At 42.7% G+C, this 16,107-nt stretch overlaps 1 protein-coding gene across 1 annotated transcript; it reads right to left on the minus strand.

Annotated features, from left to right (window-relative positions):
* Nucleotides 1-12,991: 12,991 nt before the first annotated feature.
* On the minus strand, nt 12,992-14,344 carry adra2c (adrenoceptor alpha 2C; the record flags this gene model as incomplete). The annotated part of the gene is made up of 1 exon (XM_079160357.1): nt 12,992-14,344. One exon carries the CDS (start codon nt 14,342-14,344, stop codon nt 12,992-12,994), a length of 1,353 nt encoding a protein of 450 aa, XP_079016483.1.
* Between the last annotated feature and the right edge of the window lie 1,763 nt (nt 14,345-16,107).

Consider the following 16,107-nt stretch of genomic DNA (forward strand, 5'->3'; position numbering starts at 1 on the left):
GGAGCAGCGGCGGCCGTCTGAAGTCACGGTTAGTGGCGTTGAGGAGGACGATGGACACAAAACGGAGGACTTTCCTTTTCTTATTAATGCTTATTTTGTTCTGCACAACTATTGTAAAGTCCGCAGATAAAATGTAAAGGAACAAAACATGAATTGCTCTCCAGTATGACAGAGACGCAGCCACCAGCAGAGCTACGAGTGAGAACAGACAACAACGAAACTGAGGAAACGAGTGAGACGTAGTCACGTGATATTGGTTTTCAGGTGTTTTAGTCTAGACGGAGATTATCTCGAAAACAATGCTGAAACGCTGTGTGGACGGAGATCGTTTTCATTTTAAAACGGAGTATTAGTGTGGATGTAGCCTTAGTCTCACCCTCTCCTTGATTAACAAAACACACATGGTCCATGACAAGCCCTTGGGGCACCTCTACTTCTTGGCCCTCTCATGTTGGACTGTGGGCAGACTGGACCAGCACTGACTTACTACCTTTCAAGGAATAAGTATTACGAGTCAGGATGGGTGGGGGCTAGCTGGTTAGCATGCTAAATTCAGTAGGCATTTCTGCAACACAATACAGAGAGGTCTTTGACATAATGTCAACGCTGTTACTTCTTCACATTTGCTTAAAATAAAATTCTGGCCATATCTTACACATTACACCTTTAAAAGTAACTTTTGCCATACGGGTAAATCACAACCCCACTATGGTACATGGTGAACAGCCAATCAAATTGCAGTGGGGCTACATATGGCGTCAAATTTCTGCCATCCCTTTCCTTACCAATACATCATAGTTATGCAGAATACATTAAAAAGTGTGAATAACAAGACTAAGAGTCTATAGCCTTATAGCAGCCCTCTGAGGTGTGCTTAGGCACAGCAATGCATTGAGCTAGATGAATACCAGCATGCTAACTATCATAATGACAGTGCTGTAGCGAACATCCACGAACTGATGATAGAAACTGAAATGTGGTAAATACAGCAATGACAAATTCCTAACTAGTAAACTTCTGCTAGGAACTGCCCTCAAGACCTCTCGGGTCACTGAGTGCTTGGACTCTGAATTTACCACGTGCCTGGACATACTAAGAGCGGATAAGACTCTTGACACTCAAACCGCAAAGGGTGAGTCTACAATGTTTTACAACCCCTTTCTTGTTTCACGAGCAACAATTAAAGGGAGGGAGTGAAAGCAGGAAGTTCTGTCTGTCTGCAGGCTCGAAAGCCCACTGTGGGCCAAGACATCTCCACAAGCTGAGAGGACATCCAGCAGACCTGAGAAGCAAGAACCTGAAGAAGTGCCTTCATGTACCTGGTTTATGATATGCTACAACCATGATTGATAGCTTTCCCTCGTGGCTCTGCCGGTTCCGCCTCTTGTTCTGGCCTAGTGTTCCTGACGCGTCGATTAAGGCCATCCAACATGCTGAAGATTTATATCAGCACCCATAGAGAGAAAGAGACTTTAAAAGAAAAGACTCTAAGAGAGATGTAGACTAGGAAGAACAGTTCTAGCCGAACCTCAACGAAGAAGATGACCAGGTTCCGAAGATATCAGAGACCACAGAGTGAGAGATGAAAGAATGCGATTCCAACAAACTACAATCACCAACAAGATCCAAGATGCAGAGATGCCCAAAGAGCAATAGCTGCCACTTCACACAGCTTAACCTCCCATCTTCCCATTAGAACCGTCCGTTGAAAACAATACAATTTCCGGATGTAAATGAGTTTGATGTTTCAATGCCAAATAAATTCAGTCAGATAATGAAATAATCTTAGATAGAAATATTAATAAAAAAGATAAGGTAGGATCTCACTTAAATTAGGGAAATTGCAACAGCATTTTGTATGGCACATCCATCAAAATCATCAACAGACTACAATACATCCAAAACTCAGCTGCCCGTCTGCTCTTCCACCCCTGCACAAGAGATCACATCACCCCAGTCCCCCCCCCCCCCAGTTTTTACCATGTAAAGTACCTAAGAGTACCTTTTAAAGCGCTATACAAATAAAATGTATTTTTATTATTATTAAATATGGACTAATAAAAAGGTGCTTCACACTCTTCCCTGGTACATCTCAAACTGCTGAATGTCTATAAACCTTTTGAACTAAATTTAATGTAAAAACATCAATCGACATATTTAATTGTATAAAATAAAATAATCCTTTACTAGTCCCACAGTGGTGACATTTACAGGATTACAGTAGCATATGGATAGTGCAAACAAGAGACATAGTAAAAACAAGATTAAAACAGGTATTATAAATAAGTAAATAATTATATTTTTGAATGTGGAGGAGTTTGAGTCTCTGCACATTTTGGTGTGCAAGTGAGTGTGTGAGCTTGCAGGTGTGCAGTCATAAGTGTGGGCACTGCGTGTGTCAGTGTGTGCAGCCAATCCAAGATTATTCCTCAAGAGACTATATACAGCCGTTTACCCCAGAGTCAAATTAATTAGGGAGATTAACAGGCTAATAAGTGCAAATTGCTTTGCTTAATGACTCGCTGCTATATTGCAAACACTCCCAGGCCCGTGAAGCAGAGAGGGAATAAAAGAGATAGATAGAATAGAGGTATCAATTGCACTCTATATGATCGTTTTGCTCTGTTCCCATGCATTAAACTTAGCCTGTGTCAACTGGAGTTCATCTCTGACTTATGTATAACATAACTGTAAAGATTTACAGATAGCAACGGGGTATGCTGCAATACCCAGTTTCCTGTCTTAGCACTTCAAAAAGAGTAAACAAAGCAGATATTTGCACAATTTCATAGTAGACTGGGAACATGCCGCAGATTGTTATGGTATTCACAAGTTAGTATATCTGATTGAACACAGTGTTTGTCACTGAGAGATAACAGACTTTCTTTCATGATGTTCTCACACAAGGCTAGCAAATGCTTATAGGAAAATCTTAACGCAGAAAATTGTGCTCACATGGTGGTTTCCCTCCCCTGTAAGCTCCCCTGTAAGCTCCAGGGGGAATACCGGGACATTTCAGGCTGACATCATAATGACTCTGTCCCATCTCTAACTTTCTCACTCCTACTCCCTTAGTGGACTTTGCATGCTGCATTTATGTGGAAAGGGCAACTTTAATGACGCAATTGTTATTCATACTACTTTCAGCATAATATTCATGACTTATTTCATTACTGCATTTTTCATGCAGTCTGTTTTGCATACACAATGTGGTATTGTATATGTATACTTTTATACCATCCATTTGAGAAGTGTGCTCAATGTATGTAGGGTGGGTGGGCCACAGGGGCCAGGAGCCAATCCCATCATTCACTGGAAAAGAGTAGTTCATATGCAATTCATATGAAATTCATACAATCAGGCTTTAAAACAAATGTTTATCCGTGTGTAAACCTCCTATTTTTGGTTTTCTCATAATAAACATGTCTCCAAAATATATCTTACAATGTAAATGACAATATGTAAATGCACGAAAACTAAATTATATAATATGAGGTCTTATGTTTACATTTTTTTATTGTGTAAAACACTGTCACCACACAGTTAAAAAGTCCACGGTTCCTTTTTGCAGTCTTGCATGTCAGGTGAGTTGGAAACTCCCAAGTGGCCTGCCAAATGTGTGAATGTGTTTGTCCATATGCGTTTATGTTGCAGGGTGTTCCCCACCTCTTTCCCAATGCATGCTGGAGGCTCCTGCTTATCACCACCCTAAACAGAATTACAACCCTAAACAACACCGCATTGATGCAATTTGCAACTTCAATATAGCTCCACTAGTAACATAAATGTATTTTCTTCTTTCATAATGTTATAGCATTTTTTTAAGCAGGCCTGTAAAGGTAAGGCTGTTTATTTCAGTGCACTATTTCTGTAGTACATGCTATATTGAATGAATTCTTTAATTTATGTGTATACCTAAGTGGTCTTACGAGATACAATTGATTTAATATACATTTATTATTCATTGGTGGGCCCAACTGAAGTTACTTATAAGTGTATTGAAAACAAAATTAGCAATAATTGTGACAAACCATCAATATTGTGTGTCAATGAATGGAAACATTGAAGAGAATGTACCACAATGAGTGTCCTGAGTACAATTAATCTACATCAACACACTATTGAGGTGAGATCGCTAATGTGTACCAATGGATTTTGCACCAAAACTACTAGTTTGCCTTAATAAAACTGAAATACTGCTGATGTTTATCTAGTAGTCGTAGCTATCAGTTTTCCCACTGTACCCCTCTTGACAGGACGCAGCAGGTTTAATTTGGTATTAGGAATTTTTAATAAACATCCTGTTATAAATCTGAGGCTTATTATCTGTGCGAGTAGTTTCGTTTGTTTATGGTATTAAACCAATATTTCACCATTAATTTGCAAATCATATGTCCTTTGAAATGCTACCAACTTGATATCAAGTAAAAGCCCTCTGTGAGTGTGTTAAATTCACGAGCTGAGCCAACAGAAAAGATTGTGGTACAAAAGCCCATTCTGTGCGTCAAGTGTGTCAATCACTACCACACCCGCAGCTCTGTCAGATGTGTACTCTTTCTCTCACTCTTTCTCTCCCAGAGCTAATTTCCCCAAAATGGAAAAACCCTCTGGTCTCTGTTCCACAGTTCTCCCCGTCCTCTTTCGAATTTCATGCTGTTACTGTCACTTATCCAGTCAAGCTCACCATTGCCCCCTTGGTGAATTCCTGGAGGAGCTTGACACATTAGTCTCGCACTTCCATGACGATGGCTCCGCACTCATCCTGCTCGGCGACTTCAACATCCAGACTGATAAGTTAGAACCTCTTCTTTCCTTCCTCTCCTCCTTTGACCTTTACCACTCCTCTTCTCCTCCTACCCACAAATTATATTGCTAACCTCTCTGTCACTCCCCTCCAGCTCTCTGACCACTATTTCATGTCCTACTCCCTCTCCCTTTCCTCTCCCCCCTTACTTCCTCCACCTACCAACATGGTTTCTACCCGTAGTCATCTCCGCTCTCTCTCTCACGCTGATCTTTCCTCTTCTGTTACCTCTACCCTCCCTGACCCTGAATCCTTCTCTCTCCTATCCCCTGATACTGCTACTGATCTTCTCCTCTCCACACTTTCCTCTTCTTTGGACAACCTCTGTCCCTTCACCTCCAGGCCTGCACTGCCAACTCCACCTGCCCCATGGCTGTCGGACTCTGTGCTAAATCCTAACCTCTGCTTCCAATCCTAAAAAACTCTTAGAAACTTTCTCTTCACTCCTCCAACCCCCACCCCCTCCTCCTACTTCCTCCCTTATCCCTGATGATTTTCCCAACCTCTTTGCCAAGAAGGTAAACAATATCAGATCCTCCTTCTCTCAGCCCCCCTCTCCATGTCCACCCTCTCCAGCTCTTCCCCCTCAGCTCTCCCTCCCCTCTCCATGCTCCATCTTACCCTATCTTGCTCCCCTCTCCCCTAACGAGGTCCTCAACCTTGTTACATCTAACCGCCCCACCACGTGCTCCCTTGACCCGATCCCCTCCCCTCTTCTTCAGTCAATTGCGACTGAACTCCTTCCTTTCCTCACCCACCTCATTAATGCCGCGAGAGCGAACTCTCTCTCCTCTGTCCTGATTCTCCTGGACCTGTCTCAGGCCCTGTCTCAGGCTCTGCACATTCCCTGTTTGCATCCTACCTGACAGATCAATCCCACCAGGTGTCATGGAGGGGGGCCGTGTCGGAACCACGCATGCTGACTACGGGGGTTCCACAAGGTTCAGTTCTGGGCCCCCTTCTCTTCTCGCTCTACAAAACATCTCTGGGTTCTGTTATTCACTCGCATGACTTCTCTTACCATTGTTATGCCGATGACACCCAGCTGGTCTTGTAATTTACCCCCGGTGACACTCAAGTGGAGGCACGCATCGCTGTGTGCTTGGCTGACATCTCAAAGTGGATGGCGACACACCACCTGAAGCTCAACCTGGACAAAACTGAGCTACTGTTCCTCCCAGGGAAGGGTTGCCCGTACCGAGACCTGTCCATCACCATTGATGATACCGTGGTGACGCCAACTCGGACTGCGAGGAACCTGGGTGTGACCCTGGATGACCAACTGTCGTTCTCAGCAAACATCTCATCGGTTACACGCTCCTGCAGATTCCTGCTCTACAACATCAGGAGGATTTGCCCCTTCCTCACTGACGAGACGGCGCAGGTGCTCATCCAGGCTCTTGTCATCTCCCGCCTGGACTACTGCAACTCAGTACTTGCCGGAGCCCCGGCGTCGAACATCAGACCTCTGGAGCTTGTCCAGAAAGCTGCAGCTCGTCTGGTGTTCAATCGCCCCAAGTTCTCACACCCAACTTCCCTTCTCCGTTCTCTACACTGGCTCCCTGTAAGAGCTTGAATCCAGTTTAAGACTCTGGTGCTAGCCTACAGGGCAGTGAAAGGAACAGCTCCTTCGTATCTCCAGGCCATGGTTAACCCCTACTATGCTCTTAGATGCTTGTGTAAACAAGGAGATGCATTTATGACTTCTGGTGACAAGTAGTTCTCTTGAATATCTATGTTGAATACACTTATTGTAAGTCGCTTTGGATAAAAGCATCTGCTAAATGACTGTGATGTAATGTAATTGAGCATATCAAATGAAGAGGGAATTAAGGGAGGTGTCTCTTTGATCCGTCTGACAGCACTTGTTCCTTAAAAGACCATGGCCCATCAAACCTGCATCATCTTCCATGGACACCCTTCTCTCTGTTGGCTTTGTTTGAGGAAACCCAAGTCATTTTTCATTTTCTGCATCATTTTGTTTTACAGACAGAGAAAAATGTTGACTGACGGGGATGAGATGGATGATAGAGTACAACAGAAAGCAGGATCAGGGAATGAACTTCTGACCCTGAGGGTGTACGGCTGCTGGAAGATGGAGGCAGCTTAATCAGACATCAGAGCATGAGAAATACATTTATAAATGAAATACTCGGATGAAATACAGTATACAATCCGCCATTATAAAGCTCATGTCTTTGGCCAAAGATAAATACTGTTGCCTTTATACACAGCTTTTGTCCAAGGAGAAATTTCTCCTTTGGCAAGATATTTCGTTTTTACTCAATTTGGATGTATTTTTAGCCGTGTTAGCAGAATGGCTCTGTGGATGCAATGCTGTTCTGTTGGTCGGTTGGTCGGTTGGTCGTTCTACCACTTTGGTTCAGACTTAAATATCTTACCAATTTTGGATGGCTTGTACTTTTAAACAGAAATGAATGGTTCCAAGATGAATCCTAATGACTTTGGTGAACCCCTGCCTCTTACATTGTGATTTTGAGTGAAATGCCTCGACATCTGTCAGATGGATTGCCATGAAACTTGTTGAAGACATTCATTCAGGTAAGAACTGCTAGTAGATGTTTAAACTAAGATGGTGAACCTGGCAAACATACTTGCTAAGCATCAGCAAATTATCATTATCATTGTGAGCATGTTACCGTGCAGACTTTTGCAATTAGCTGAAAGCGAAGTACAGCATTGCAGAGCCATTAGCATGGCTGTAGACCAAAATGTTTTAGACTTTTAGACAAAATTGCAAGGGCAAACAACAATGGAGCATTTGGAGCTGTAAATAAATGATTGCCCCTCATTCACTTCCTCCTTCAGCCTTACCACTCTTTCATAATGTATTGCTGTTTATTTGAGTATGCATACCTTTTCTCTGCACTATATTTCAGTCCAGAACAATTTTTTGGCCAGACAAATGTACTTTTGTGCATAAAGATGGAAAAGACAAGTTGAGAGGTTTTACATAACCATTCAATAAAACAGAATGTCTATTGTTTCCCTTTAGTTAAGGGTTGTACATAAAACGTGTTGGCTTTACGGCTGGTTGCAGGGTAAGAGTGATGAGCAGCTTGTAAGTGCTAAAGCAATAGGGGGAAAAACAATCAGAGTTGAGCATCTGGCTGTGCTGTTAGAAAGGAAAAGGTGCTATTCCTCTGTGAAAAACCCAATGACAACTCCAATGTTAAAATGCGTGTGTACGTACTCTACTTCTGCTCTATCATGCAAATACACCAGAAGCTCAGAAGAGACTGAGGAGAAGAGAGATTGTTTGAGGAAGATAGAGTAAAATGGGGTGAAGGGCAGAGGTTGAGATAGGTTAGCATGAGGAGTATGAGATTGATTGCAGATGGTGTGCGAAAGATGGAGTCTTTTCCATCTCTGTTGGGAAGAGAGAAGAGGTATTGAGAACCCTGAAGAAATAAAAGGATGCCGTCATTGATTAGGGATCCCTTTATCTGTCCCTGGCAGGACTCTGCTAGTCAATACCAAAAGAGAGGTGGTTTTGTGTGTTTTTATTCACTTGTTGTATACATCTGTCATGCTGATAACCTTAAGCCCTTTTAACTGTGTTTGTCTGGACGGCTGTGTATGTGTTTTGGTTGTCTGTAAGAAAAGCAGCTTGAGGTTTTGGTAGTGTGAGAATAAACAATAAAAACAATAGCAAGAATAAAAAGAAAGTGCAATGTCCAGAGATGATAGAACAGGAAGATGTTTGTTAATGTAAAGTATATAGATGTGAAAACATTAATGTAAGGTGTAGTGACTCCAGCGCCAAATGTATTGCACAGACATGAAATTGGTATTGATCTTCTCACATGAGATTGAAGATTGATAAGATATATTCCAAAAGTGGAACTATTCCTTTAATGCTGGTATTTTATTGCACACATTAGTCACATATATTTGGCTAATATATGTGTTTGTGTGCCTTCTGTGCAAAATAGTGTTCCTCAGGATGTTGCGTCTCAAGATTTTGATACATAACACTGAGCAAATTGAAAGTTTCTGCAAAAAGGAAATGATGGGGAAGATGATAGACACAGGAAGAGGGGATCAAGGTAAGGTTTAGGTGGGCCGAGGTGCAGAGTAAAGGTGAAGTTCAGACTGCACAGGATGTGTGATAACACCCGGAGGGAAAGTTGGTGGAGAATAAAATGTGGGAAAAAGAGAGGATAGATGTGGGCAGAGTGACATTGTCAATCAAATGTCCATGGATTCATAAGACTCAAAAGCAAATCTATACCTCAAATACTCCCAAAAATTAAAATTACCTCAAGTCCCCCAGAAGACGATATACTGTCCGTCCAAGTAAAAGCTAATCACTTTCCGCATTCAAACTTTACCATCATGTCTCTGGGAATTCAGCTTTAAAACCTCTCATGGGTATTTACTGCAACATACTGCACAAATACTTTCCAATCTGGCCTGTCTTCATTTGCCACTTCCGCCTACTGAGCACTCATGGAGACCTGTTAAAATTAGTTATGACATGTGTGAGGGAGGCAGAGAAGACGGGGGATTTGGAAGGTCGGGCTGAGTTGAAGACATCATCCTCGCAGACAACAGCAGAAGGCGACATGGTTTAGGATTTAAAGATTTATGGAATGATGCTGTGTTGAGCTCAGTTCATGAATATATTTCACATTTTATTTATTTTTTGTTTTAACGAGTGGTAATGTCTGATCTGAGCAGCAACATCTTCAAACTCAGGTATAGTAATGCTCTTTTGAGCTCAGATAAACAAGTTAAATTAGATTAATACAGTGCTGATGATGAAGAAAACATGTATTTAGCTCTCCTTTCCTGCCCCATAGGCCTAGGAGCATCTTCAAAGACCTGAGGTAAAAGGGTACATGAGGGGTATTTCCATTTTCAAGGTTGTCCGATTCTGCTTCAGATCTGTAGCACAGGAGCAAACAACCACTGCGTGAGGATGTGACCCGCTGACACAGCAAGCCATAAAAACTCACTGTTCACACCCTGACAGAATCCATTCTGCTTCATCATTCAGCTTTCAGGGCGTAAATAAATAAGTGGCAGGCAGAGAGAGGAATGATGTGTTGGAAATGATTTGGGTTTCTGGAAAACTCTCACCCAAATCTGACCTCTGATTGGATTTGGGGGTCTCTGGTGAGCTGTGTTTTCCTGCACACACATGAATAAATACTTTTACAGATGCCAGTAAAAGCTGAGGCAGCTTACCCGTCTTTATGGATCGAGCTGAGTTCTTGCTCATACCTGGTGCATTAACTGCTGGTGACTTTTCTGCATTGCTTCAGTTCTCCAGTGATTCTTGTGGATGCTTATTAGAAGGTGCAGAAGTTAAATGATGAATGGATAAATGCAACTGGGGCTGGGTATTTAATTTGATGCAACCACGCAGTTTGTTCCTGACCCATTAGACTTTAGTTATTTTAGGAGAGCAAACACCATACTGAAGCCTCATGTCTTTGTTTTGATTGGGATTTTGACTTTGATCACGTTAGTGTTCACACTGTAAAGTCTCACTTTGTCATTCTGTCTAGGAAGCAGCTCAGCAATGTTATTTTATTTTGTTCTGTTTAGAGTCTCATTTACAAAAGATTCTCACAAGTTCGAAACTTTGTGCATAGAGTCAAATCCAAACTCTTGCTAAATCAAATGTATTACAAAGTGTCAGCACAGAGTGTATTCAACCACATCGGTTTTATTCCAATCAACAAGGACTCATTTCACAAACACCAGGAACTATCACAGAAAGTTTTTTTTTAAAGGCCCTAAATAATATAAAGTATACTGTATGTTTTAAGATCCATAGAATACAATACAAGTGAGTGCGTTTTCTGTTTTATTCTATTATCTTAAAATGTATTAATTGTTCTAAGGATGTTCATTTATCAATTATTGATGTAATTCAGTGGTACCCAAACCTAGCCCTGTAATATGAGCTCAAGTTTTTCAAAACTACCTATTTTCCAAATATGTTAATTTGAATGGACTTTAAACTCCTTAAATAAGTGTATATTGTTAAAAGAAAATGTAATGCATTGTAAAGTTTGCATTTATATAACTACCACTTAGATTGCAAGGAGCTGTCCATGTGGAACAACTGTTGTGATTGGTTATTGCGAGGCTTTGGTGGCACTTGAATTTGAAGCCTGACAAACACCTGTGAACGGAACATTGCAATTTTGATGGGTTTTGATTGTTTGTGAATTCATGATTTCCGTCTCCCACTCATCAGTCTTTCGGGTGTGTAACATGCAATAATTAAACTGATTTATTATAGATCACTATCCTAACTTTGTATTTTTTCACAGCAAATATTTCCAGGCATGAATGTTGTTGATGGAATTTCCGTTTTTATCACATTCTTTGATTGTATTACTCTTGTGCGCCTAGAAAACAGCAGTTTACAGTGTCATGAATAAACAACAGTGGCACAACAGTAAAATACGTGTATATGTGTGTGTGTGTGTGTGTGTGTGTGTGTGTGTGTGTGTGTGTGTGTGTGTGTGTGTGTGTGTGTGTGTGTGTGTGTGTGTGTGTGTGTGTGTGTGTGTGTGTGTGTGTGTGTATATATATAGCAATGAAGAATGCACTCATGCAATCTTTCAATTTTCAAATGACAGTTGAAGTAATCTTTTTATTTGATCTCTTGAATGTGCTCAAAGCAGAAGGAAGTAAACACTGGCTCTTTTAGAAAATGACAGAGGTTGGTGTAACATGAAAATATTTCTAAGCGTTCTTCATTATACAAACAATACATTTTTAGCATATTGATACATGTGTGATTATGAGGCACCACACAATGATACTGTACTGCCTTCAACTATTTACAAATGAAAAAAAAAGCATTAGCCCTTCTGGCTATAAACGTTTGAAATGTAAAGATGGAATACTGGATAAGTCATTTTATATCTTTATGTGTGTAATAATGTGTGTGTGTGTGTGTGTGTGTGTGTGTGTGTAGCAGACATTAGAACAGGGTGGTGTTTGGTTTTTAATGTGGCTAAGTGCATTTTTTGGCTGTAAGGGAGAGAAAAGACGTGTGACAGAAAATAGAATGGTGGAGAATAGAAAGACACTTGACCAGGAAGAATAAAACCTTTGAGAATGCAGGCAAACACACACACACACACACACACACACACACACACACACACACACACACACACACACACACACACACACACACACACAGACACACACAGACGATCACTTACTGGCAGTCAGGATGAGATGCGATAAACTCCTCCAGCTCACTTCATAGCCACAGAGGTTCACTGTTATACACTCTTTCTCCTCCATGCGCGCACACACACACACACACACACAGTGAAAGCTTCAGTGGGTGGCCATTTGCCTCAGCAAAACCTCTGTATTCCATCAATTTTCTCAGAAGGGTACATGGGGTACTGTACATGCTACTGTATCCTGTATCCAGAGTCCAAGCCACATGTACAAGTTCACACAAAACACACGTCCTGATACAAATGTTGCACTGCAGTACCCAGTTCCTACACTTTTGAGGCCCACACAGAACACTGATGCTGAAATATGACTATAGTTTTTGAGGATGAGTCTTTTTTTTTCTTTTTGTGAAACTGTTTTGCTACTGAAACAGTAAGCAAGGAGCCCCTTTGTCCCATTGGTCCTCATGTTGAGACTGTGACGTAATAGAAAGGTAGAGAAAAACGGAGTAAGAGACAGAGAGAGAGGATAGATATCACTATCTAATGTCACAAGCAACGGTTGTGTGCAGATTGTCAAGGCCTTCATTTTATGTTCAGTGAATGAGGTCACATTTTAAATCAAGTGTCTCTGAAAACCCTTCACTTCCTCTGCAGTTCATCCATGTGCAGCCACTGTGGCGTGCATGCCTCTCAGTTACTGTTATGAGTCCGTTTATTGTATTTCAGTGAAAGTCAATGAGGATGGGGAAACGAGCCGTAGCCCACATCAGAGTCCAACAGCTGCCTGAATGGCATTGAATAAAAGCCTCCTCTTTGAATAAGAGCTTACTCTTTAAACCTCTTTTCTGTGCCGTAGTTCAATCATCCCTTCATTTCTAGTACAATCCCTGAACATAAAGGTGTGAAAGCCCCCCAGGCCAGCACTTCATCTTCATCAGAACAGTTCAAAATTGTCTGCTGGGTAAAATGTCTTTTACAACCCTATCCATGCGGGAAGCATTCAGAAAGAGCGTTTCCATGACTTACAGAGGATCTTCTGGAAAGCTCTGCGGAAGTCCTGGTTAAAGATGGTGTAGATGACGGGGTTTAGTGAACTGTTGCAGTAACCGATCCAGAAAAAGAATTTGAACAGCGTCTCTGGGATCTGGCACGGCTCCCGGCAGATCCCATACAGGCTGTAGGAGAAGAAGAATGGGAACCAGCACACAACGAAAACCCCCATGACGACGGCGAGGACGAAGGTGAAGCGCTTCTCTCGAGCGGCGGAGACCTTCTTCCTATTGACGGTGCTCCGGCGTTTGCGGCGAGACGAGAACAGCTCCATAGACTTGGAGCTGGCACGCGACTTCCTGCTGGAGTATTTAGAGGCGGAGCTGCTTTTCCGGCTGCACTTCCGGTCCTTTCTGTCGTCACGTTGATGTTTGGAGGAAATGGAACTTTTCTTAGGTTTCTCGTCTGACGAGCTGCTGTCGTCGAAGTCGTCATCGTGGTCTGTCGGTGGATGTTTGGGCTCGTTCGGTAGAGGGGGTCGAACTGCCTGCTCCTGGCAGTGTCCATTCCCACGTTCCTGGTCTTTCATGCTCCCGTCCCTGCTAGACTTCAGTGACCCTCCTCGGCCAGGTTCGGCTTGGTCCGTCCCATTCTCCAGCGGCGAGCCCACATCCCTCTTCTTCTCTGACATTGTTCTGGTCCTGGTCTTTGCCACTTGGTAGATGCGAATATAGACCAGGATCATGATGACACAGGGGGCAAAGAATGAGCCAAGACTGGAGTAGAGGATGTACCAGGTCTCATCATTCAGGATACACTGAGGACTGTCCTCATTGCTGCTCCTGTCCATTGATATCAGCGGTGGGAAAGAGATGACGGCTGAGATCAACCACACCACCACAATCATCCCTTTAACTCTTTTAGGCGTTCTCTTTAAGTTGTACTCTACCGCCTGTGTCACTGACCAGTACCTGTCCAAACTAATAGCACATAGGTGAACAATAGAAGAGGTGCAGAATAAAACATCCAGAGCCAGGTAGATGTCACACCAAATTTTCCCAAAAAACCAGTAGCCCATGAGTTCATTTGCCAGAGAAAAGGGCATGACCAGGGTGGCCACCAGTATGTCTGCACTGGCCAGGGAGACGAGAAAAAGATTCTGGGGTGGTTTCAGTGCTCTGCTTGTTAAAACGGCGATAACAACCAAGACATTCCCGACTATCGTAAACAAAATCAGAAAGCTGACAAGTCCGGCCAGACCCCAGATAGCCAGCTGGCTGTACTTGCTTTGGGAGGTGAAATTAGAGGAGATATTGTCTGCAGCCATCCCATACTCCAAGCTGGAGCTATTCAAAAAATCCATTTTGGTATTTGTTTAAGTCAATATATGATTTTTATTTTTAAAATATAATCTATAGAAATATCCCAATAAAAGACCTCAGCGCATATTTCACTCCTGCTGACGGCATTTTTTTGTTCTCCTCACCTGCGATCTTCCACCTCCTGAATGCAAGTCTCTCCTTTGGCAAAAAAAAAAAAAAAAGGGGAGAAAGACAGAGAGACAGAGAACGGAATATGCAGAGTCTTTAAGACCTTATTCAAAAAGCGTGCAGGATGCTCCGCAGCAGAATTTCCATAGTTGGAGAGCGGACTCCCTCCTCAACGCGTCCTCTCCCATCCCGACTGCGCCCGCATCTCTCCACCTCCGCGTCCCCGCTGTGTCCTGAGAGAGGTTTGTAACAACCACGTGTCTCTTTTTTTTTTTTCTTTTTTTACATTAGAAAAAAACTAGCAGGGACTTACTCCGCAGCGGAGGAGAGGTAGAGGCGACTACTGGAGGCGATGAGATGATAGCGGGGAAATACGCAAGCGATATATTCTATTATTAAAGAGTTGTAATAGTTGATCAGTGATTTGAGAATATTGAATAAGATCAGTGCACGCTGTTGCTGGCAGGAGCGCTTGTTTCTTGTGGGTCCAGTTTATCTGCATTGACAGATTTGTGGCGGACAGTTGATCAGTGACTCTCTCCCTCCTTTCCTCTTTTCCTTTCTTGAAGGTCTGTTTCAGTAGCCTACGAAAAGCGTGCTTGCGTCCATTTTAATGGACAGAGTCAGCAGGAGCTCTTAAGGGGAGGTCACGTTGCTGTCAAAACGCACAGACTGACAGCCGCGGGGTCCTTTACCGAGGAGAACACGCTCGTCTCTGTCCTTCTGTGCGCACACTGGAGGTCAGTATTGTGACAGCCAGCCCCGGTGAGACAACCCTCACACCGTAAATGTATGAACACCGCAAGATATGCAATCTACACAGTCATCAGGTGAATATTTATTGCGTTATGTATTGTATCATAGGCCCTGTATGAGCATAGAAATAATCCGTGTGACCTTGCAGTGGAAACTTTTATCATTTCCCTGGCCGATGTGTGTTTGTGTTATGGTAATTGTGCTGATAAGAAGATTGCAGGATTACATGCAGTTGTCAGGTTCTGTTAGAGCTAAGCACTCAGATGTTCGGGATATTAAAGGCATTATAAATTATCTGGATGGAAATGCACACATGATATATGATTAATGCGTTAATCACATGGCAGGGCTTTATCAGGCAATAAAGGGCTGAATCATCCATTACTAGCCTATGACATCCAGGTTATCTTGTCTGGATTCATGTGTTTTCATTTCCCATGAAGACAAAAGTGCATGCATGCTTGCCACACAAAGATTTTGGGCTCACATTTTCTTTCTCTCTGCTCCCTGCAACCCCCTCTAATCATGGTGCTGCCACATGGAGAAAGGCTGTGTCCTTTGGCGAACAGCCTGGTATTTAGTTCCTGGACCAGTGCGTTTATTGACCAGTCTCCCAGCTAAGTACCTGTCATTAATCATAGAGCGGCTCAGCCATACTGAATTAAAGAGCAGCCACACCCGCAAGAAATGCTCAAGTCCAAATTGATCATCATCAAGGCTATGAGGTGGGAGAAGGAGGGCTCAGGGGTTTGTGGTCCACGGGAGACAGTCAGGATGGCGTAGAGTCTCTAACCTGTTCCCCCACCCATCCCCAAAACACTCTGCTCCTTCTCATGCTGCCTGTTTCAATTGAACTAAGGGTAGAGTGATGCTGTAGGTT

This window comes from Pholis gunnellus (genome assembly GCF_910591455.1).
Source record: "Pholis gunnellus genome assembly, chromosome: 5".
NCBI classification, from domain to species: Eukaryota; Metazoa; Chordata; class Actinopteri; order Perciformes; family Pholidae; genus Pholis; species Pholis gunnellus.